Below are 16,670 nucleotides of genomic sequence, written 5' to 3'. Positions count from 1 at the left end.
TATATAAAATGGGTATTTTAATTTGTAAACAAAATATAAAGGGACTACACGTATTTGAATTTAATGCACAATACAGAGAATATTTTATGCACAGAATAATGGATTATCAGTAAGTAGAATAAACATTAATATAAACATATGCAAGTCTATATCTTTATTGTACAATAAAACACACACAATTATTTAGCCTTTAGCCAGTCAAGACTGAATTACTTTATACAAGGCTATTTTCCCTTTTCCATGACTAAAAACACATCACAATGGCTCATTGCAACCTTGTCCCCTGAGTTTAGTCAAAATGCTATAAAGTGAGTGATCTGCTTTGTCCCTTTGATGAACTGAAGTTGTACAGTACAGCAATCTATTGCACCTAAGTACCACTCCACACACACAGCATAAGAAAATATGATCTTTAACCACACAAACGATCATAAAGACAGTAAAAAAAAAAGTCAGACGAATGTGCATAATGTCAGAAATTAACATTAAAATTGATTGACGAGTGTTTTCCCCTTTGCTTAAAACTTAGTCCTACATTCAGATTGAATCTTAGCTTGTATAGAAATTCAAATATCAGCATTATTAGTATCTACTGATATACAATGGCACCAGAAATTTAATTATCCATTTTCAAATTAAATAAAGCCTCAAAGAATATGAGCATATTTACAACAAGCAGTTTTCCTCTTACAAAAAACAGCAAATCGGAAGAATCATCGAATCAATGCAACCACAGAAATTCATTTAAATAACAGAATGTACATTCATCATAATAATGTGTCAGCAATGTATTGCCTAAAGTTATAGATATGGAGGGATTTATACATTGTACAATAACTCTGTCAGTCTTCTCTCATTGATGGCCATATTATTTATGATTATAAATGCACTTAGAATGAATTGAGTAGAAAGTGAATGCAAAGATAGATATATATATATATATATATGAAGAGTTCAGATGCAAAAACCTCTAAGTGCCATCTGAAATTTTCTTCTTGAATGATCATTTTTATCAAACTTGTATATTTTAGTTTAGTAATTTCACTTAAATGACAATTAATAGGTCATTTTCATTGCCTTTTAAGTGAATTTACTGAACTAAAACATACAAGCTTGATAAAATTGATCATCCTAGAATAAAATTTCAAATTGTACTTAGAGGCTTTTGCATCTGAACTCTTCACATATATATATATATATAAACTTTAAGGACTTCAATATCTTATAAATAAATCCTTTAGCAAAATGGGGCACTTTTGAGAACTGGCAAAAAACATAAGAAATGTATACTATTAAATAATTATAAATCTAATATGCCACAACAGCATTGGGCGAGCTTAAAATGCACTAAAACCCAGGTCCCATCACGCATATCTAGTGTCCCTTGTGTCCTGTTCCTGTAGTGGATGTTTGTGGCTGCAGTTTCTCTGATTTCCTGTCTTTCGTCTCGCTGTCAGAGGCGGAGTCTGACTCCTGCACCTGCTGCTGTTTCATCCACATGTCAGAGTACAGCCCTCCCTTCGCCAACAGCTCCTCATGCCTACGACAAGCAATAATGCAGGACTTTAAACCGCATAGTTCATGTATTAGCGAGTCGGACTTTGTGTTCAGCGTACTAGTGAATAAACTCACCTTCCTCTCTCCACAATCTGCCCATCACGAATCACAAGAATCATGTCGGCTCCAATGACAGTCGACAATCTACAATAGATGCACATCAGAGTTAAGCCCCTTTCACACAGAGATTCCGGAAAATACACGGATAATGTTTGATTTTGGTTCATGCACACTGCCAGTGATTTTCCAGAATCTGTGAGTGTGTTCACAAAAGTAATCACTACGACACACCCCTTACATTGGTCCTGGCAATTTTACTGCAATTTCTCCGGGATCAACGCGCTGTGTGAAAGGGGCTATAGCGTTATACAATAAGAAATCCTGTAATGTATAAAAGACCTTAATATCATGTTTTATGAATTATGCTTTAACTGATGGGAGTTGATCTGAGTAAAAACTCTCTTAACCCCTTTAAAGGCGCCGGATTATTGTTGTTCAACATTCATTGCACGTTAAAACATCACACTCTCATAAATCATTTAATCATGTGTTTACCTGTGTGCCACCACAATGGTGGTTCTGTTGGTGCAGACTTTAGCCAGCGATGCCTGGATATTTCGCTCAGTCTGTGTGTCGAGAGCAGACGTGGCCTATTGGTAGAGGATGAGAAAATTAGTCCATGATAAAAACTTGAAAAGCCAGAAAAAGTTTTTGCTCTAATCACAAAAAGACTTATTATTGGTTGCTTGTTCTCTGTTTCTGTCCGGTAAAGCGGAGTAGCTTCGTCCACTGAAATTTCATTGGTTCAGAATCCTTTACTACTGTGAATTTGTTGCTTTTTTTTTTCTTTTTGACACACTAACATTAAAAATTTTGGCATTCAATTTGTTTAATGTTTTTGAAAGAAGTCTCTTATGCTCGCCAAGGCTGCAGTTATTTGATAAAAAATACTGTGAAATGTTATTACAATTAATTTAAAGGTATAGCGGAGGATTTTTTACTTCCGGGTGGATCACCTATACTATTGGTCCTCCTAATTGTCAATCATTCTGGTGAATCAATCAAACTTTTCAAAAAGTGGAGAGGGCGGGTCTTATCTAAAATTCGGAAAGATCCCCCGCTATACCTTTAATATTACAATATATTTTAAAATGTAATTTATTCCTGTGAGCAAAGCTGAATATTCAGCATCATTACTCCAGTCTTCAGTGTCACATGATCCATCAGAAATCATTTTAATATGATGATTTGCTGCTCAAGAAACATTTCTGATTATTATTAATGTTGAAAACAGTTCTGTTGATTCATATTTTTATGGAAATCATGATAGATTTTTGTTTAGGATTCTTTGATGAATATTAAGTTAAAAAAAAAAATATTTGAAATAGAAATCTTTTGAAACATAAATATTTTTACTGACACATTTGTCAAATTAATGTGTCTTTGCTGAATAACAGTATTACTGGTAATAAAACTAATAAAAATAAAAATGTTGGTAATAAAAGTAATTCTTACTAACCCCAAACATTTTAACCTAAACTTGTTAAAACAAGTAAAAAAAAATCTCCCAACAAGAAATCATGCAAAACTGGGATGATTCCCTCATCCTAAAACGACTGTGTATGTATTCTCCCATAATGCACTGGTGACGTACCTCATCAAGGAGGATGATCTGAGGCGCTTTGAGGATGGTGCGAGCGATGGCGACTCTCTGCTTCTCTCCTCCGCTCAACTTCAGCCCTCTCTCACCCACCTGAGTGTCATAACCTACAAATATAAAACAATTATGAATATCAACTATGAACTCAAACATGATCTCTAGACTCAAAATGAGCCGAATGGATGGCATAAAAACGAAATGATGCATAATGATTCAAAATAATCGGAGCACATTAATAAAGGTCTGTGTTTCAGACCGCCTACTTATATTCATTTCTTACAGTTTAATTCTACTTTTCAATGCCGAAAATGGTTCTCACCGTCCGGGAAAGTTATGATTTTGTCATGGATGTCAGCGGCAATCGCGGCCTCCTCCACCTCCTGGTCAGTAGCAGCAACTCGACCGTAACGGATGTTGTCCCGGATGTTGTCATTAAACAGGACGGTGTCCTGAGGGACGACCCCAATGTGAGCGCGCAGAGAGGACTGCTTCACCTGAGACACAACCAGACGTATGAATTAACACAGCGCACAAGTGAAAAATGTGAAACATAAGATACAAAGGACAAAGTGTCCCTCCACATGCTCATGTAGGGACAGGTTTGGGTGCCTTTTATATATTACAAGCCAATGGCAGGTTCACCTTTGAGATGTCTTGACCGTCTATTTTTATACACCCGCCCTGAACGTCATAGAAACGGAAAAGCAGACGGATGATGGTGCTCTTTCCTGATCCAGACTGTCCGACCTAACAAAAAATACAAACAGTCATGAGTCACACACACACACACACACACACACACACACACGCACGCGCAAAAGTTTGGGGTCAGTATCATTTAAAAAATTTTTTTTTTAAGAAATTAATACTTCAGCAATGATGCTTTAAGTTGATCAAAAGTGACAGTAAAGACATTTATATTGTTACAAAGGATTTCTATTTCAAATAAATGTTGTTCTTTTGAAATTTATATTCAAAGAATAGAAAAAAACATCAGTTTCCACAAAAATATGAATCAGCACAGCTGTTTTCAACATTGATAATCATAAGAAATATTTCTTGAGCAGCAAATCAGCATATTAGAATGATTTCTGAAGGATCATGTGACACTGAAGAAAAAATTTGGATTTGTCATAACAGGAATATATTACATTATATTTCACAATATTACTGTTTTAATGTATTTTTGATGCAGACTCTGTGAGCATAAGAGACTTTCAAAATAATTGAAAAATAATCGACCCCAAACTTTTGAACGGCAGTGTTTATATCAAGACAAAGCAGAAAAGGCATTAACAGCAGCACGACTTTTAAAGGATGTATAAAACAGAACAGACTTACAAGTGCGACCGTCTGTCCGGGAAGTACGGTGAAAGAGACGTCTTTCAGAATTTCCTTGCTGCACAAATATCCACATCGTATAAAATAAAAGTTGCATATTATTGAGCGAATACTGGTCATTTGTAAAATAAATTACTCTAATAATAATAATCAAGAATAATCGAAATACATAATTACCCTTCCGTGTAGCTGAAGAAGACATTCTCAAAATCTACTTTCCCCTGTCTGTAGTAGAGGCTTCCTGCGTTGACGTCATCCTTCACCTAAACACAAGCCCAAATAACATGTCATTAATTATTCAAAAGCTTCTCTGAACTGAATTTCAAAGAAAAGCCTCCACTCACTTCCTCGTCCTCAGTGAAGAGCTTGAACATGCTCTCCATGTCGATGAAGGAGTTCTGGATCATTCTGTTCAAGGAAAGATACATTTTTTGATTTTTTATTTTATTTTCACAACAAAAACATAAAAAACAGTGTTATACATTTCACAAAAAGAATGTGATGGACAATTGCTGAAAAACCCTCAAGGGGCTTAAAGGAAAACTCCGACTTTTTGGGACTTTAACTTATTCACAGTATCCCCCAGAGTTAGATAAGTCCATACATATCTTTTTTCATTTCTGTGCGTTCTGTAAGTGTTATTTGACGCACCCACCGCTAGCCTAGCTTAGCACAAAGACTGGATGTAAATGGATAATGTTAGCATACTAATCCCAATAAGTGACAAAATAATGCAAACATTTTCCTATTTACATGTTGTGATCTGTATAGTCACAGCGTGTACAAATAACAAGGCTATATGACAGAGACCATTTTTAATCGTGTAAATACTGGGAACTATATTCTCACTAGGCGTAGGAGCACAGCTAACGTTACTTGGGCGGAGTGGCTACTTTGTTTACAGAACCATCAACAGGGCGTCTCGTGTGCTGCGCTAATCACTCCGCCCAAGTAGCTGTGCTCCTACGCCTAGTGAGAATATAGTTCCCAGTATTTATACGATTAAAAATGGTCTCTGTCACTTATTAGGATTAGTATGCTACCTTATCCATTTACATACAGTCTTTGTGCTAAGCTAGGCTAGCGGTGGGTGCGTCAAATAACACTTACAGAACGCACAGAAATGAAAAAGGTATGTATGGACTTATCTAACTCTGGGGGATACTGTGAATAAGCTAAAGTCCCAAAAAGTCAGAGTGTTCCTTTAATTAGTGGCGATCTCCATAGAAACAATTATATATAAAAAAAAAAACATATTATAAAACAATTTAAAATTGGATTTAGAGCACAAACCCATATGGAAAATTCAAACAACTTAGTAACAACAATTTTACTCTCTGTTTAAACTGTTCTTTAGAAACCTCAATAAATGATGACTACATACTTACTGTCGTCTTTGTTCTTTTGAAAACGCATATAAATAGTGATCTATAAACGGACGATGAACTATTAACCAAGATGAAAAAAGCTCCACACCTGTAGTATGTGCCAAACCAGTTGAGCGGAGTGTAGAGCTGGATGATGTATGTTCCAAACAGCACATAATCTCCAACCTGGAAGACCAGCACGAGTTACAAGCAGTTCATGACACAAGACGATACAAAATAATAACAATTACAATATTGAAATAATATTTAATACAATAAAAATAATACAAAATATTAATATTTAATTGAAGTATTTTAAATTTGTTCTTTTTTAATTGAAGTTTTTATTTAAATGTTCTTATTTTATTTTAAAATGTATTAAAATACATTAAAATAATGTTGTTGTTTTTAATCAATTCTGCACTTCATTACACTTTTTTTTTGCCACTGTTAGATTAATAACTTTCTCTCAAGCCATTAAACCCACCACAATCCAATAAAATATGCTTCAGAGACATTAGGCATGTAAAACCTCATGAGTAAGTCTGGAGTGGAAACTCCGCATTGGCATTTCAATCACAATCTCAAACTTTAATCAAAATCTTTTAGTGCATTAGCCAAACTGTAGGCTGTTGATTATTGCAAAGCAGCAGAAAAGCTAAAGAAAGGAGCATTAAAACGGAATACAATTGATGTGCAATTTAAAATCTGATCAGATTTTAAAGCCAGAACTAATTTTTTTAAAGCCAGATCTATTTTATTAATGTACATTAGCAATCAAAAGTTTGAGGTCTTGCGCTCAAAAAGACTGCATTTATTTGATCTAAAGTAAAGCATGCAAATTTTGCTGAATTTTCAGCATCATTACTCCAGTCTTCAGTGTCACATGATCCTTCAGAAATCATTTTAATATGATGATTTGCTACTCAAAAATAATTTATTTTTATTAATATCAATGTTGAAACCAGTTGTTCTGCTTAATATATTTTTTTTTACATATATTTATAACCATCACACTTTTTTCAGGCTTAACAGATAAATAGAAAGATAAAAAAAAAATTTTTTAATTGAAATTGAAATTGAAATACAATTCAACATTGTATATGTCTTTACTATGACTTTTGGTTAATTCAATGCATCCTTGCTGAATAAAAGTACTACTTTATTTAAAAATGTATGTTCCTTTTTTATTTGTTTCAAATCTTTTTTTCCTGCTTTAAACCATTCAGAAGTTTCTGGCCGTGGTCTGATATGATGAGTTGTCCCGACTGTTCGTACCTGAAACTTTCCCTCGGTCACGAAGTACGCACAGAGCAAAGATCCGGTCAGAAGACCCAAACCGATGATCAGGTTTTGCGTTTGGTTTAAAAACGCCAGAGACGCGTTGGTCTTCCATTCCGATACCTGAGCAAAAATAAAATATAATTACGAAAGTGATATTTATGATTTATTCCTGTGAGCTATTAATCAATCAACTATAAAATACACGTTATAACAAATCTGGTGTGGAGAGCAGTCAAAAAACAATCTTAAAAAAAATAAATACTACCTGATATTTCAAGATGGCATCCTCAAAGCGACTCGCTTCATAAAGCTCTGCATTGTAATATTTCACCTGTTAACAATATCATAATTGTTATATATCATACGTGCATTATATTGCACAGCAAAAAAAAAATTCTTTTTTTTTACGACACATATTCAAACACCGACCTTAGCCAAACAAAGAGGGAACAAAGCAAACCCATACCGTCTCAAAGTTCAATAAAGAGTCCACAGCTTTCGATTTGGCATTGTTATCTTGTGTGTTCATGTCTCGTCTGTATTTAGTTCTCCATTCTGTGATGACGATGGTGAGAGCTGAAAGAGACAGTCAATCAATCAAAAGCTGATCTGGTATATTTCTCTTCTTCTGTCTTTAGTGACTCCTGAGACGAGGAGAACCAAAACTGCACTCTTGCGGATTGCAGAATGTCGTATAGTGTTAACAGTGTGTGAATTTGCTGAATTGTGCAGCACACTAAAGCACAATGTCTCCCACAATGCAATGCACTAGACTACTTGACCTTACATTTTCAGTGTGACGAATAAGCCAGAAGTAATATCAACTGTAATTTTAACATAACATTTACAAAGTCATAAATGTGCACCAATTGCAGAATTACAATATTTTAATATTACTTATCTACTACTAAAGTTTTTATAAAATGTTTAATTAACCTTTATTTAGTTATTTAATTTGATTTTTTTTGGTCTTTTTTCTATTTAGCTTTAATTAATTTGTATTCAGTTTAAGTAATTTTAGTATTTCAACTTAAGTTTTTTTTTTTCATTTTGTTGCCAATATATATAAATAAAAAAATCTAATATAGCATAGATGTATGGATACTGCATTCTGTTTCACAAACTACACTTAGTAGGCAGTATATTTCTGTTTCAAACACATCCATTATTTTAATTAATCACCTGAAACAGCCAGACAAGTTCTTCGGGTATAGCTTGAAATATAAGTGTAAGAAAACAAAACTCAAGAAACAAGATCTTTGGGTACGGGACAATCATTCTCTGCATGGTATAAGTTTACCAGCGTATTTGAGACAATCATCATCTCTGAATGACTTTAAGAAACAGTTAAAAACATATTTTTTTACATAAGCACTGTGGTCAACTATGGTTAACTTCATAAATTAAGTTGGATTATATTGGATAAATAAATACATTCAGCACGCAATTCTACTTTTAATACTCAAAGGGGCAGCTATAGTAGGGCTGGGCGATATGGCTGAAAACTGTATCACGATATAAGTGTTTCATATCGGTCGATATCGATAATTATTGAATTTTTTTATAACATATTTAAAATAAGGACCAGTCCAGGAGACAAATATATTACATTTAAAGATTTTTTATTTTAAACTTAACCTACCTCTGATTATAATCCCATCAGTTATAAAGGCAGAAATGTCAACACGACCATGGAAAACTCAAAAGTCTAAAATCACAATGAACACTTAACAATTATCTCTTAACATTTAGGTGCAAAATTAAAGAATACGTAAGAAATGCTTTATAAAGGGGTGGGCGATATGGCAAAAATATAATATTACGATTTCTTTCTATAAATTCTATAAATCTATTTCTTTCTATTTTCTATAAATTATACATTGATACTTATTAAAGCTATTAATAAAGTTATTAGTCAAGAGCAGTGAGTGATTTTCTCTTTACATTTTGTTGTTTTATTAACATTAAAGGGATAGTTCTCCTAAAAATTCTAATTTTCATAATTTACTCTCTCACAGTGTTTTAAACTCGAATAAGTTTCTTTCTTCTGTTGAAAATAAAAGTTATTTGGAAGAATGACCAATAGTTGATGTACCAGAGTGACTTCCATAGTATATTTTTCTCCTATGAAAGTCAATGGGGACCAGCTACTGTTTGGATACCCACATTCTTCAAAATATTTATATTAGAAAATATTAGAAGGCAATTAATACAGGTTTGGAACAACATTAGAGTTCGTAAATAATGAGATAATTTTTATTTTTGGGTGAACTATCCCTTTAAGGACAAGCGGCAGCGTGTTTACTATTACTGTCTCTTTAAAAGCTGCGCGCGACGCGTCTATTATACACGCATTTGACAAGCAGATTTTCTCTCAATTTTCTCAAGTTTCCTTTCACTTTAGACATATCCGACTAGTTTATGTAAACCTTGTGTGTATATAACAGTATTAGCAAAATAAGACTCGAAATATAACTTAGTCCAGTATTGAGGCGCTGGTAGACAGGCTTTTAGAGCATGCGAGCTTCACATGTACGCGCTGAGAAACGCACACGCTAGAACAGCGCATCAGAACCATTTTATGATCAGAACGCGAATAACAGAGAAACTGACGACGGTCTTGCATAATCTGCAGACGACATTGGTCTGACTACGGTCAGACTTTAAGTCAGGCGAGCTGACTTTTTCTGTTTTATCTAGTTACTAGAGAGTGAGTGCCTTTGTTCATGCAATCAAACTTGCTTTGTTGGTTTCTTCTAACGAAAAAAAATATATATATATATATATATATATCGAACGTTTTATCGAACGCATTTTTTATTGATATTGATTACGTGTCTATCGCGATACATATCGTTATCGTTTTATCGCCCAGCCCTAAGCTATAGTATTCAGTTTTTAGTAAAAGACTAAAAACATATTATTACAATATATTGCTCAAGATCTCAAGTGTCACTCAATGCAATAAATAAATCGTTTCTTTCAAGTAATGCAATTGTACTTTTAATACTCAAACCAGACCAGACAAGGAGCAGCTTTAGTGCTTTAGGTAAAATTACAAATTTCTAATCATTTGCAATGGAAGCAACAGTAAGGGAGGACAAATGTGTGTGTGTGTGTGTGTGTGTGTGTGTGTGTGTGTGTGTGTTCATGTATACACTTTGTCTATATGTGCCCGTGCTCATATATACACTGTCTATATGTGTGTGTGTTCATGTATACAGATACTCACTGAGGTAGAGGGCCATGCAAACAAAGACTATGAGGCCAAACCAGGCATTGAAATTGGATATAAAATAGATAATGGCGATGACAATGTCAGCGATGGTGGGGAAGATGCTGAACACGATGTAGCTGTTGGAATAAACCAAATAAAGCAAAATATAATTTTCAAGAAAATAGAGACTGGGATCATTTTAACTGTAAACGCACACTATCTGTACACAGGACTGTATGCATCCAAGACTAATAAAGCAAAGTTGACCTTGTTTATACTTGCATCCAAATGCAAACACCTCGAGATAAGAAGGTTTGTGGTATCAGGACACACTTTTATCTAAAGCTAATGTCAATGTTCAGCTGTACCTCAGCAGGCTGTTGATGGAGGAGGTTCCTCTGTCGATGCTTCTCAGGACGTCTCCGGTGCGGCGGCCCAGGTGCCAGCGCAGAGACAGAGAGTGCAGGTGAGCGAAGAGACGCACCTGCACCACACGGTTAGTGTACTGCTGCACCCGAATCCACAGGAACGAACGCATGTTACTCACAAACCCAGACGCTCCTGCAGACGGATGAAGATGAGACTGTGGTCAGAGTCAAACTGATATTCCGCGTCACGCTACAAAGATATCATTAAATTGGTTGATGTTCCCTCACCAGCTCCACCGCCCTGCAGGAACTTCAGAAGCCCGTAAACACACACTGTAGTGGCCAGAGTCTTCCAAGAGCTCCCATCTGTCAGCTGGTTCACTGGAAAGGAGATTAATAATATACATATGTGACCCTGGACCACAAAACCAGTACATTTTTGGAAATTGAGCTTTATGCATCATCTGAACGCTGAATAAATAAGCTTTCCATTGATGTATGGTTTGTTAGATATTTAACCGAGATTCAACTATTTGAACATCTGGAATCTGAGGGTGCAAAACAATCAAAACATTGAGAAAATCGCCTTTAAAGTTGTGCATTTATGTTCGCGACTGTGCTGCATTCACTCACATAAATAAATGTCTTATATATTTACGGTAGGAAATCTACAAAATATCTTCATGGAACATGATCTTTACTTAATATCCTAATGATTTTTGGCATAAAAGAAAATTTGGACCCATACAATGTATTGTTGGCTTTTGCCACAAATATACCCGTGCGACTTCTGGTTTTGTGATTCACATGCATAAAATATGTAATTCCAGAAATTTGTTGCAAAGCCCGCACTAGTAGGGGTGTAACAATATATCGTGTCATAATATATTGAAATACAAAAATATGTATCGTGGATAGTGACAAAATGTATTGCGAATAGTTGAAAAATGAAAATTACTGTGTGTGAAAAAATTCAAGTTTACAGAGTTTTAATGTCTGTACTACATTAAACTACTATATATACAGTAAATGTTGAATATATTGTATAATAATGCAATGAGGGAATATTTGTGGGTCCTGATAATGCCAAATTGCATTATTATACATTATAATGCAAAAAGTCTTATGTTACCAGTAAAAAGTGGCCTACATTATTTTAAATATATCTAGTCAGTGAAAGAGTGCAAGCATATTCATCTAAAATAATTCTGTTTTCAGCATCAGAATCATAAATATTTTTATTTTGGTGTCACTATTGTCCTGTGCATTGTGTTACCAGCACCAAATCCAAGCCTATTCATTTCCACCCCCAATGTAATATCAAATTTAGCAGGTCATTTTTTGTTAAACTTTTGTTAAATGTCTTGGAGTATCGCAATAATATCGTATCGTGTGATCAGTATCGTGATATGTATCGAATTGTGACATGAGGGTATCGTTACACCCCTACGCACTAGTGTGGACAAAAAGACTAAGAAAGGGCTACTGACCCGAACGTACAATAATTTCCCTTATATTTCATAAATAATGCAATCATGACTGAACAAGACTCTTATTCTGCACCTATGTTCTTGTAGTAGATGGGCACAAACACATTGATGACGCGTTCCACGGCCAGCATCCCGAGACACAGCAGAACCAGCAGCTGAAGCACGGCACTGCCCTTCGGCCACATGTACGGCACCAACAGACGCACCTTCTGCCCAAAGTCTTTCCACGTAGACTGGTTCTCATCAGAGTTACCCAAGAGAGGCTGAAAAGATGCATTAAAGAGATTCATGATTATGACAGCAAGATGTATATGCAGATTTGACAACAGCAGAGTGCATCTAATGTCTTACTGCTCCGTGCTCAACGTCTCGCTCGTCTTCATTGACCAGGAGCATGTACGGTCGGCGAGGCAAGCCTGGAGCTTTAAGGCCCAACAGGAACAGCAAACCTGAGCTGAAGTATCGCACCAGCCAGAAGGCAAACTCCAACTGCAGTCACAATGAACAATATGCATAAAGCCATTATTATTTGCTATTGTTTGTATCTGCTACAATCATATTATACATATCTCTGATATTGTGTAAAGAGTAAAACCATCACTATGATGTGTCTCACATTTTGAGATTTTTGGTCGTTAGCATGCAAACAAATTACTTTTACTTTTTGCTTTTTTAAAAAATAATAATAATAATAAATATATATATATATATATATATTGTGGCATGGATTTGACTGCAATTTATCCAGTGTGTCTTACTGAATTTGTCTTCTCTAATTAAAAAGTTACAAATAAAAACAATTGTATCTTTAGCATGGGGTGCCAAATTTAAAGCAAAGCATATACAAAAAACATACAATATTTTAAATATAAAATATTTTAACATATATAATATTAAAATGTAAAAAATTAGTTAGTTTTAAATTAGTTAGTTAGACTTAGTTTTAAGTTTTAGGTCTATTAACATTTATAATTATATACTGTCTAAGGGTTATATTTGATTTTTAAATGTACTTATTGTTTAATAATGTATAAATATCGATGATGTAGGCTATTTATACATCACCATACATGTATGGTTTAATAATAAAAAATAAAAATATATATACCTGTACACTGTAAAAGGGGCAAATAAATTAATATCACTTTTATTAAATTATAAATATTTATATATATATGCCCTTTTACAGTGTATATATATACATATATATATACACACACACACACGCACACACACACACACATACATATATACATACTTGCTGACTTTTTTTAGAGACACATTTGAAAACTGGAATAATTTTGTAAATGCTCTTTTGGTTAAATCTGGCAAAATTGTTGGCCATTTTTATAACATGCTTTTTTTATATAATATGCAATCAACTTTTGCATTCAACATTCAAAGTTTAGAGCAAGACTAGAGAGAGCAGAGTAAAACTGCTACCTCATGGAGCGTCACAACAACTGTTATCTGATTGGTCAAACCTAAACGGTTGGGGCGTGGCCAATGAGGCCAAAGAAGGAATGCAGCAGACCTGACCATGACTCAACAATATTGTCACTGTCTACTGTTTAAAAGCACAAAATGACTCAACAATACTGTGTTATTAATGACCATCCAAACTTGACAGAATTGCAGAGTCATTCAAAGAATTGCAGAGTCACTCAATATGTATTGTAAATAAAAATCCTTTCACAAAATCACCATAATGCTGAGTCATGGTGTGTGAACAGCATTCCTACATCTGCCACCCCTTTCAAATACTTTCAGGACAATGGCATCAGTGCCAAAGGTTATGCTACAGACATACATGATAATACAATATAAAACACTAAAAACTACTACAATCCGCTGTTTAATTTGATGCTACTTGATATGAGTTGTGTTTATGAGAGCTTTGCCATTACCTTTCACCTAGTGGTAGATAAACAGGTTTAAAATATATTTACATTACTGCAACAATTTAGCATATGCAAATCATTTTATTAACAGATTCATTATTAGACAACAGTTTATTTATTATTGTTCACTAATGTATAATTATTTGGTGATGTATTCCTAACCAATCACACTCGTACCTGTTGATCGGACGTCTCCAGAGTCCACCACCACTGAGGGCTCATCCACGACACAAACGCCAGGTTTTCAGCCGCAAAAGCTATGGCCCAGTACAGCAACAGTACCGAACTGTGTCCTCTGGTTCTGTCCCGCACCAGAACCCTCCTTCTCTCCAGACGCAGCAGAGCCACGGCCCAAAGCCAGCCCATCATGGAGAGACAGCCGTACAGGACCACGTATCCCGGCAGCTCTCCGCTGCGAGCGATCCGAAACACCATCCAGCCCAGAGCCTGCAGGACGAGCAGCACCGACAGGCCCACTTGGAGCCGGTAGAGGCGAGAGCGAGGGATGAACTTGGGCTCCATGTCTGTGCCGTAGCGGCTGTACCAAACACACAGAAACGTGCCGAAGAGGAAGAAGAGGGTGAGGAGGACGGACGGCACCAGGGTGAAGTAGAAGCAGGGAGTCAGACCGCCGTCCACCCACACCTGCTGCATGGAGACTCCAGCTTCACAGAAACTCTTCATCTCCACCATGATGACGATGATGATGATGATGATGGATCCACACAAAGAATATCTGGAAAAAATGATATGGTGAGGAACCAAATAAACTTGTGTTTCCCACAACAAAAACATACTGTGGCAGGACCATAATACAGGGACTATATATATAAATGTATGTACAAAAATAACTAAAACGGGAATAAAAATGACTAAAACTACACCGACATATATATAAAAAAAGATTTAAAAAAATTACTAAAACTTTTAAAAAATTAAAATTATAATAGTATCTCAACAATACTAAAATAACTGCATGGTACAGTGATAGTTTCAAATCCAGACACTGCTACTATGATATAGTCATATACTATGGTACCCCAAGGTACTTATAAATAATACCAAAGTATTACCATACATGTACAAAAACATCAACGATAAAAAACTTAATTTTTAAAATGACATTATTATTTCTTATACATATTGATATTAAATGTTCTCATTTTACTAAACATAATAAATAATAATACGTATTTAAAAAGCAAAGTTTATTGTTGAGGATGTTCATGAGCCAGTCATTATAATAATACCTTAGATTATAATGCATTATAATATAGTACCATTGTTTTATTATGTTTATCTGAATGTGTTGTGACCAACTTACAAATACACTAACAGGATAAAACATGCATGCATAATACATGATACTGTACCATGTACAAAGAACATGACAGCTCCACTTCTTTGTAAGTGTTATTTATAACCACATATACCAAAGTACCATAGTATTACCGTGTGAAACCACGTCCACGGGAACTATAAGGCCAGTGAGAATATCAACTAACCTGTTTCCAATGTCAATGGGATCCTTCTAGTCTTTGGTGTGCGTCCTTGAATAACTACCCCTTCAGATGGATTATGATGATGTTAGCGCTCCTAAAACATGTCATGGTATGTGGTCGCTGTATATGACCTTACACTACAGTCAGAAACTCACGCAGTTCAACTCCAGCATCCATTACACAATAAATAACACCGGGACAAACAAACGCCTCGTGGTCCTAGTGCCCTCGTTACGCGGTCACGTGGTACATGTGACTTTTCTCAGCGCAAGTAAGAATGGTCCAATCAAAGTCCCTCATTGATTCTTTCATAATGCCGTTTATTGTAAATTAATAACCTGTGGGATTTATCAATTTAAAACACCATGTTCTTTCTTATGTCTACAAAAAATCAAAAGACATCCTAAGATTTGAATGGGATTCAAAGGAACCCCATATGTTTCCAAGGTTTCCAATCTGCCATTTTTAGATACTGTTGCGTCTTTGCAATTCTCAAGAGAGAGAGAGAGAGAGAGAGAGAGAGAGAGAGAGAGAGAGAGAGAGATTTTCAACGGTTCTGACCAATTAATTATGGAAGCTTGTTTCCGCCACAAAATAAAACATTTTAAAAGATAATTGCGACTTTTTATCTCACAACTGCGAGTTTACATCTCGCAATTTTGACTTTATTTCTCAGAATTGCGAGATATAAAGTCAGAATTGCGTGAAATAAAGTCGCAATTGCGTATTATAAAGTCAGAATTGCGTGTTATAAAGTCAGAATTCTGACTTTTTTTCTCGCAACTGCGACTTTATATCACGCAATTGCGACTTTATTTCTTAGAATTGCGACTTTATATCTCGCAATTGCGACTTTATATCATGCAATTCTGACTTTACATCTCAGAATTGCGACTTTTTTCTCAGAATTGCGACTTTATATCTTGCAATTGCGACTTTATTTCTCAGAATTGTGACTTTATATCTCGCAATTGCGACTTTAT

The 16,670-nt window shown here is 35.1% G+C and overlaps 1 protein-coding gene across 1 annotated transcript; it reads right to left on the bottom strand.

The window, feature by feature from the left end:
- Positions 1-141: 141 nt before the first annotated feature.
- abcb6a (ATP binding cassette subfamily B member 6 (LAN blood group) a) lies at positions 142-15,956 on the bottom strand. Its single transcript, XM_081362208.1, has 20 exons — positions 15,691-15,956; positions 14,363-14,921; positions 12,636-12,773; positions 12,358-12,547; positions 11,083-11,175; positions 10,795-10,987; positions 10,442-10,563; positions 7,676-7,785; positions 7,475-7,540; positions 7,204-7,329; positions 6,035-6,111; positions 4,903-4,966; positions 4,736-4,821; positions 4,559-4,616; positions 3,860-3,964; positions 3,537-3,711; positions 3,212-3,324; positions 2,113-2,207; positions 1,633-1,701; positions 142-1,540 (listed from the first exon to the last, which is right to left on the bottom strand). Exons 2-20 carry the CDS (start codon positions 14,876-14,878, stop codon positions 1,375-1,377), a joined length of 2,562 nt encoding a protein of 853 aa, XP_081218334.1. The 5' UTR covers positions 14,879-14,921; positions 15,691-15,956; the 3' UTR covers positions 142-1,374.
- Between the last annotated feature and the right edge of the window lie 714 nt (positions 15,957-16,670).

The sequence above is a fragment of the Scardinius erythrophthalmus genome, assembly GCF_964197995.2.
Source record: "Scardinius erythrophthalmus genome assembly, chromosome: 3".
NCBI classification, from domain to species: domain Eukaryota; kingdom Metazoa; phylum Chordata; class Actinopteri; order Cypriniformes; family Leuciscidae; genus Scardinius; species Scardinius erythrophthalmus.
The sequence above is the reverse complement of the archived record's forward strand: the minus strand, read 5'-3'. Positions and strand labels throughout refer to the sequence as shown.